The sequence below is a fragment of the Oryzias melastigma genome, linkage group LG22 (genome assembly GCF_002922805.2).
Source record: "Oryzias melastigma strain HK-1 linkage group LG22, ASM292280v2, whole genome shotgun sequence".
In the NCBI taxonomy this organism is placed as follows: Eukaryota; Metazoa; Chordata; class Actinopteri; order Beloniformes; family Adrianichthyidae; genus Oryzias; species Oryzias melastigma.
Genome location: NC_050533.1, coordinates 993,959 through 1,002,846, shown reverse-complemented (window position 1 = coordinate 1,002,846; position 8,888 = coordinate 993,959). Strand labels below are relative to the sequence as shown.

Sequence of the window (8,888 nt, the reverse complement as noted above, 5' to 3'; positions counted from 1 at the left end):
GGAGGAAGAGCAGGAGCAGGAGGAGGAGGAGGAGCAGGAGGAGGAGGAGGCACCTCCTGCAGCTGAAGCTCCTTAGTCAGTCACAGACCGACTTCACTGACAGATTCTGCTTCATCAGATCCATCAGAACTGAAGACTTCACCTCCACACGTTTCAGGCTCCATCTAAACCGTTTTATCATGTTTTTCATAATAACCATAATAATCAATTTTCCTTTTAAGATGTAAAAACACAATAAAAAATGCAAACAGAACATTTTCTGTGGAAAAAAGAGAAAAAACTTCAAGATAAAACCAGGAGATAAAGGAATCTTAATGATCTTTTTAAAAGATCTGTTGCTGTAACTTTTTTATGATTGTAATAATAATTTTAATAATCTTAACGACTGTCTGATTTAATGTCTGCTGTTCCATCCTGATTGTTTCTGTTTGTCTCCTGTAACTCTTGATTTTTTCTTTCTCAGACGGTCTTGCAGAACAAAAATAAATTTCTCAGGCTGGGATCAAAAAATGATCTTAAAAAAAGATCTTTATCTTATCTTAAAATGATTCTGTGTCTTAATCTGTCTCACCTGAATAAATAAAGGTAAAATAAAAAACAAAATAAAATAGGAGCCCCTTAAATTTCTGTTTTTTCAGATATTTTTATAAACATTTATGATAAAAACTCTAAACTGCAGCACTTGACTCGAGTTACGTCAGTTGTCATAGCAACCAATAAGAAAAGCCTTTTGTGAATCCTGACTGCAGCGTCTCCAGAGAACCACATAAAAACAGGCTCAGTCAGGACATTTATGAGACCTGAGAAATAAATATTCAAATGTGAGTAAAGCAATAATCATGAACTAAAACACACGTCTGCTTCTGAAGAACTCCGACCAGACAAATCTTTGGTTTTACTTTAGTTTGTTCCCATATTCGGGGCTGAGGGGAAAGAATGAAAAAACCAGCAACACAAATGAAGAAGCAGCTCAACAAAAAGACGACAAACATCAAATCACCAACTAGTTCAACAGAACCAGAAACTAAAATCTGGTGAAGTGGAGATTCTCTGCAGGAAGAGAATGTTTTTTAAAACCATGAAAACCATCCTTTCAAAATAAAGGCTTTCTTAGTCTGAACTGATCTCCGCTGTTCTCCATGACCAGCGTTACTCCCTATGATGACATCATCAATAGTACACAGACTTCATTTATGAGTAAAAGTAAGTCGATAAGATAAAGATAATAAGATACTACAGTTTGTAAACAGAAGAGATAATGTTAAAATGACATTTTAACCATTTTTAACTCTTGTTAATCAAATGGTGAATCAGCTGCTCTGGAGGGTTCCTTTTGTTTGTAAATCTGACTGATGACATCACCAGCTGTAAACTTCACCGCACATCACTAGTTAGCGCGTAGCTGATCACAAAATACATCAAAACATTAGTTTTATAGCTTCAAAAAGTGGATCACCCTCCCAGCAGAGGGATACCGGTCTAAAGTCCTTAACTCTACAAAAATCCATTTCAGATCCCACTGCTGCTCCAAATGCCTCCACAACTGGAGGGTAGAGGAAGAATTCAGATTCAGTCTAACGGTGTACCCTCCTCTTTTTGGTTTTCCATCCACCAGTGCTCTAGAAGAAACAAACCAGACTTTGAGGTCAAGCGTACTCGGGTACGGTACGGATGACCCGGTGTGAACTCATCCTCAGAAACAAAGCTGCGTCTTCCTTCTGTGAACCTGGAGGTTTTGATCTTTTCTGCTTCAGCTTCTACATCAGCGTTGATTTGAAGTCTTGAGTTTCAGACCTTCAAATGTTTCTGAACCCGGAGTCTATTCCAGAAACTTGATTTGAGGGAGTTTCTGAGGAAGTAGTAACCCAGGTTAGTAACCCTGAGTTACTACTTACACAGATGATGAAACACATTTCTACTTTGGTTGGTTTCCATCCCTTTAGATGATACTTCCCTCTGAGGATCCACTACGCTCTCGTCCAGAACCTGACCAGCAAAACGACCAAACGCCTCGGCAGCCGATGAAACATCTGAACTAACACTGATGAAATGAAACTGACTCATCCAGCGAAGGACTTCTTTCTTCTCTGCCTTTCAAACAGACCCGACGTGTGCTGGTCACCATGGAAACCAGACGCTTCATTGTGGACGCTTCATCCAACAACAAAAAACAAATTTTCTTCCTTTACGGACGCCGCAGAAATCTGTAAATTCATTTTCATCTGCGGTTCAACGAGACGGAAGATTGGAACGTTTTCATCAGCAGTTCTCAGAAATGAAGATTACACGACTATCAATCAATCAATCAATACACTTTATTAATCCCAACTACAAACTCATATAAAGATTGAGCCAAAAATCAAGGAAATACTTAAATCTGACTTTAAGTATAAAATAAATTTGTGCCTTAATACTTTTTCTCCAATTCTGTTTCGAATAATTAAAAACCAAAAACATGCAAACTAGAAAAGTTGCATTACCTGTGATAATGCTAGTGTGAATGCTTTATGCTGAATGTAGTCACTGAAGATGCTGAAGAAATTTATTTCTATTGTTGAATGTGATGAATGTGCTGAACCAAATTTGCATAATTTGCAGAAAGTGCACAAAGAATTTGAAGAATTCGAAGTAATGAAGAAATTACAATATAGCTAAAATATTAACTTAACTTCAAATTAGCCCAAAAATCCTCAGTAGACGTCAAATTAGCCAAAAATGTAACACATTGCTCAAATATTACCTTCCTCCAAATTAGCTCAAAAATCTTCAATAGACGCAAACTTAGCCAAAAAGCTAGCATGTTGTTAAAATACTAGCTTAACTCAGAATTAGCTCAAAAACCTCAAATTGGACAAAAAAGTTAGCATTGTGCTAAAATATTAGCTTAAATCAAAATTAGCCCAAATATCCTCAGTAAAGGCCGAGTTAGCCTAAAAAGCTAACATGTTACTAAAATATTAGCTTACTCCAAATTAGCTCAAAAAACGTATTAAATGCCAAATTAGCCAAAAACGTTAGCACTGTGCTAAAATATTAGCTAAATTCAAGAACAGCTAAAAAAACTCATTAGATTCTAATTAGCCACAAATATTAGCATGTCGCTAAAATATTAGCTTAACTAAAAATGATCCCAGAATCCTCAGTAGCAGTCATGTCCTGAACGAAATGAACATTTTGACAGAAAGATTGAAGAAAGTGATGAAAGTCTGAATGAGTTTTTACGCTCCAAAAACGTACGGAAGAAAAATAAATAATGAGAAAGAAAAACAGGATCACTATTATGTGATTGATTCGTAAGCAATCACACGATAGTGATGTTAGATACTGGTAGGCAGAACGCTTCTTATTCATTTCTCTCCTGGTTTTCCCATAAATCTGTTCTGGTTCCTGTTCTCTATCCATCCACGGATGAGAATCTGTACAGACAAATCCGTGCGTGGACGTGCCGGCGCCGCATGCTCACATGTTTCTGCGTGCACATGCTGGCGGCGGCCCGCCCACACGTGTGAAAGTTGATTCTGCGCGGCGTCCAAGCGTGAAATTGGAGGTTGGTGATCATACACGGAGCAGATCTCTCCCAGAAACAGCGGCTGAAGCTGCAGAGCGTTCGGCTCAGACTGCAGCACATGCACACGCTCAGACGCTCACGATGCGGCTGTGCGTGTCAGTAAAGAAGAACACGTCTGCTTCAGTCAGACGGATGTTTGTCTCTGCAGCTCATCTCAGAGGAGAATCGGGAAAACTCGTCTGTCAGCCACAAAATCAGCCGTCATCTGTCAAAGCTGTCGGTAAAAATAGTTCAAATGAAAGAACAATATTGATCATCTTTACTGAACAGACGGACTTGATCCTGCAGGATCATCATTTCTACGGAGGACAAACTCGATTCTCTCAAAATAACTAAAACTTTTCCTGAGGATCAGAACAAAATTACAGACCATAATATCCAGATGATAAAAATTTAGTTCTGATTTTATAAGTTCACTTCTTCCCACTCATTATCAAGAAATCAATCAAAATCTACTCGACTTTAGCTAATATTGACCATATTCATCAATCAAATTTGACACAAGTGTCTTTGATTTGTTTTATTCTCTAATCAATACATTTCATTATTTCTGTAATGAGTTTAAAAATCTGTTTTTGTCCTGTTCTATCAACAGTCTATGATTCAAATAAATCAGATTAATCAATCAATTAATCCTAAAACAAAAAGGTTTTCTTCCTCAAAGATCACGAAACAGAACTCAAACACATGGTTATGGTGTGATTGCTTAGTCAGCATTCACACTAAAGTGATTCTCCTTTCTGTACGTTTTTCAGCTCGTAAAAACTCAGTCACACTTTCAGAGATTTCAGCATCTTGGTATCAAAACGTTCAGCTCCTTCAGGACGATACTGCTCGTATTTTTGGGATTTATAAACTATAGTTTTTGAAACATGCTAACATTTTTGGTTAATTTGTTATCTACTGAGGTCTTTATATTTAAATCATAGTTTATCTTCCATTTTGGACACAGGCTAACATTGTTGACCAATTTAGTTTACTGATGAATTTTAGGCTATTTTAGAGTTTAGCTAGTATTTAAACAACGAGCTAGCTTTATTTGGCATCTAGTAGATTTCTTGGGTTAACTTGGAGTTCAGCTCATATTTAAGCAACACACTAATTTTTTTTTTGCAAAATTGGAATTTATTGGGGAATTTTAAGCAATTTTACTACAATTATTTTCTGAAATGTAGGTCAACTTGAGGCTCTTTCATAGTTATTTAAATTTTCTGTCTTTTAGCAAATTTAACATTTCTCAAATAGCTTTTGGATTTTCAGTAAATCCCTTCTACAATCAAAGTCAATTTTATCACCATTTTCAGCAAAAAGCTTCAGCATCTTCAGCAACTACTTTCAGTAAAAACATTCACACTATTATTGCAGGAAATGCAACTTTTCTAGTTTCTTAATTTGTCGTAGATCACTTTAAGCTTCAGTCAAATGCTCACGTATGGGTCTGACCCACAGACCGCCGTATTCACCCGTCAGGACGGCTGGACCCGGTGAGGCTTCAGTCGTGGTCAGACTCCACCACCACATGGGAGCTCTCAGACAAACTGTTTGCTGTCGTCCTCTGTGCATTTCAGACATTTACGAGCTTGTTTTCCATGAAATCTTCGTCTCCTCTCAGACCGAAGACGTTTAGGTTCTTCGTTCATCACAGGAAAAGGAAATTCCTCCAAATACAAAAGAAGAAAACTCTAAACGTTGTTTCTCACCTTCAGTTTGTGTTCGTGCTCCTTGTTCACTTGGGTCAACAGCTGAGCTTTACGGCGGTTCAAGGCGTCGATGAGCGCGTCGCACTGCGCCACCAAACACGCCTCGAACTCCACGCCGTTCTCCTGCAGAGAGACGTCACAAACAGGAGTTCAGCGTTCTACCGTCAGGTAATGATGGCAAAGACACAACTGTTTTCAGAAACATCCGGTTCTCCTCCTGTTCAATCCGTCCATCCTCCTCTAACCAGCCCATGAAGATGACCTCGGCTCGGCATTCAGCCGCTGTTTCACTCCGTCCTGCTGCACGAGGATGAAGATCGCAGGTCGTGATGCATGCAGGTGAGTTCTCTGCAGGACGTTTATTCTGTCAGTCTGGCAGAAGAACAGAACTCTAAATCTGAATCTGCTTTCAATAAGTCAGAAAAGTGTTGATTTATGCTTTAAATCCTTCATGAAAAAGGAAAATGTTTCATTCATTTCCACCAAAGTCAGAAAAGTGAGTTTGTTAGTTGATCTGCAGAGAAAAACGATGAGGAATCCTGTTAACTTTCTCTGCTAATTCCAAACGGTTTTAAAAGCTCTGATTTGGAACTCGAGTTTCTGTTCTGTGGTCAGCTCTGAACCTCCGATGAATAACTGGAAGGTCAGGAGGCGGGAATCCAGCCGGAGATCCCGGTCAGCTCCGGGATCCGTCTGTGCAGACCGGTAGGTGTGAACTGACGGGAGTCGCAGACCTTCACATCCATATAACTACAATTTATTTCTCAGTATATGGAGTATTTATGAGTATATTCCATTTATGGAAGCAATATTTATTAGTGTATTGAAATACTCCAACTATATTGAAATATATCAATCCATATGATGCTCTATGTACTGAAATATGCTATATAATATATATGTTAAAAATAAGTTGACCATACATATATTGCAATATATTCAGAAATATATGGGTAAATGACTGGCATATATTTTGTAATATATTGGCAGTATTTTCCCGTATATTGCTATATATTTTGTTTCGTACGGAATGACACGACTGACAGACAAATCCAGAACTCTCTTCAGATTCGGTTCCTCATCATTCTATGACCATTTTTTTAATTAAAAAAAATCATTTCCAGTAGTGTTTTAATTACAATTCTGAACTTTTTAACCAAAATCTCACAACCCAAATGTCTTAAAAAGACATTTTTCACGTTGATCTGAAGCCTGTTTCCAAAATCTCCTCTGAGGGGCGTGGCTTTTGGAGCTCCGCCCCTGATCCCTCCTGTCTGATTCTGATAGCTCTGTGTCTCACTAGCATAAATCTTCATAAAAACATCCATCAATCTGGGTAATGTCCACCCCTATGGTTCTGATCCGAGGAAGTGAAGATCTTCATGGACAGAACTTCCTCCAAAATCCTGATTCTTTCTCCTTCCAGTTCACCAAAGACTCTTTTAGCTAATTCTCCAATGTTTATTGACTGTGATCAATACATTCAATCATTGGTTTCTCAGAGTTCTTGATAAAATAATCAAAGCTAACATCAAAATGCTCTTTCATTGATTTACAATCCTTTCCAACTGCGGTCAAATGAGCCGCCGTTCACATTTCCGTGGTCACATCAAGAAGCTCCGTGGAGTCTGGTGGAGATTTTCCAGCGTTCTCAGTCCTGCTACCGTAAGTATTGGATGAAACTCACACCAAAAATCCAGTGATGCTGATTTGACCACAGAAATGTGAACGGCGGCTCATTTGACTGCAGTCAATGTGAAGATACCATCTTCTCTTCTCCAGAACCTGAACTAGACACTAGGAACAGATGAGGGTTTAGTGCATGTGCAGCAGAGCTGTTGATGGAAAGAAGATCATTCATTCAGACAGAGTCTGTCCAAGACAGTTTGATTGACAGATTTGAAAGGAGAAATACTCAGAAATGAAAAATGATTTCTGATTACATTTGTTCTCTTTCAGAAGAAAAATGACACAAAGACATGATAAAAACTCAAAAACAGGATTTTCATCTTTAAAAAAATAAATTCCAACATTTGTCTCCAGGACAGAGAACCTTCTAACCGCCTCTGCAGGTGAGGGTCGGCGTACCTGGATGTGTTGGACCATGTTCCTCAGCTGCACCAGGAACTCCTTGGCTTCTGTGGCTCGGTCTGACAGGCCGTTCAGCGCCTGCGACAGCTGACCCTGCAGAGACAGAACGGGCCGAGACCATGAGAAGGTTCTGCTGAACACAGCTTCACTGTGAGGCCTCACAGGAAGCTGCTCAGGACTTCAAAATAAAAGCATTCCAATATGGACGTTCTTTTGAGTCATATATATATATATATATTTATATAAAATAATTTGTAATTCTAAATTTGAAAACGAATTTTGTAATTTAGAATTGAATATTAAAAAAAAATAAAATTCAATGACAAATAAAAAAAATAAAACATTAAATAAAAACCAAATCAGTTGCACTGTAAATTGTAATGAGTTTTTGATGCCATAATTCAGATGAAAATGTATTTTTTCAATGTACAATTCAATATTACAAAATGACATTAAACAAACTCCATTTTTAAAGATCATGAACAACAATTAAGATTATTTGTGTTGATTTTCTGCTCAGATCAACTCAGAAAAAAGACACAAAAAAGCATTTTCTGGAAAATGAACCACAACCAGGAAATCTCAGGAATCTATGATGATTCGTTGAGCCGCTTTTCTCCTTCAGAATCTACTGGAATTATCCTGTTAACGGTTGAAGAGTTACAGTAAATCAAAGAACATAAACTCTGGAGTTCAGGTGTTAATGGGGTAAAAAAAATTAATGTTTCGATTGAATGAGTTTTATTTTTTTTACCAGCAGGCGGCGTATCCTATAAAGCTCCTGTTTTTCTTTGTTGCCCACCTTTAGAATGTTATTAAGGTGGGAGGAGCCAACTCCAGTCACTATGGCCGCCCACCTCAGATTTCCTCTTATCGTGTCAGAATCCCCTGAGAAACCTCAGAATGAATGTATGCAGTAAAGCATGGTGGTGGGAGCATCATACTGTGAGGTCGTGTGAGTGAATGTTGTGTTAGAATCCCAGAAGGAAAAACCTGGATCTTCTAAACCACGTGTCAAAGTCAAAGTCTGAAAAGGCGGATCTCCCCCCGAACGATGGAAGTTAAAGTCCCATTAGCTGTCACGCACCAAGGTGTGTGGAATTTGACCCCCCCCCCGGGGGAGTGGTGAGCTGGAGCTGCGACAGGAACATTTGGATGTTTAACCCCCCCAATCCAACCACTTGATGCTGAGAGTCAAACAGGGAGGCTTCGGTTTGGATTTGAACTCACGACCCTCCAGTCTCAGGGTGGACACTCCACCACAGGCCCACTGAACGGGACTGAAAGTTAACCCAGATTCCTCTGATTAAATGTTTCCTTCTTACGTGCTTTTATTCTGAAAGGGTCTCTCAAGTTCTTGATCGAGTCCGAAAACCTCAGAACCACTAAAGTTCAAAGCAGAGCTGCTCACGTCTTCTTTACTCAAATCCTGACCGGTCCAAAACACCCCCCCCAAGACAACAGAACCCATCTGAGCAGAACCTGCAGAACCCGCCAGAACCAACCAGAACGTTATCATCGGACCGGAA

The 8,888-nt window shown here is 38.9% G+C and overlaps 1 protein-coding gene and 1 long non-coding RNA gene across 5 annotated transcripts in view; one reads left to right on the top strand and one right to left on the bottom strand.

Moving 5' to 3' along the window:
• Positions 1-8,888, bottom strand: part of trim9 (tripartite motif containing 9) — a 42,604-nt gene that overhangs the window by 26,290 nt on the left and 7,426 nt on the right. For all 4 annotated transcript variants that reach the window (XM_024275207.2, XM_024275222.2, XM_024275215.2 and 1 more), the window contains exons 2-3: positions 7,357-7,452; positions 5,269-5,391 (exon numbers count right to left, since the gene is read on the bottom strand). In XM_024275207.2, the coding sequence (XP_024130975.1) occupies positions 5,269-5,391; positions 7,357-7,452 (219 nt within the window). The remainder of the gene's footprint in view (positions 1-5,268; positions 5,392-7,356; positions 7,453-8,888) is intronic.
• On the top strand, positions 3,306-7,561 carry LOC112148702. Its single transcript, XR_002919670.2, has 5 exons — positions 3,306-3,547; positions 5,275-5,436; positions 5,517-5,607; positions 5,884-5,973; positions 7,312-7,561. It is a non-coding gene; the product is annotated as an uncharacterized LOC112148702 (long non-coding RNA).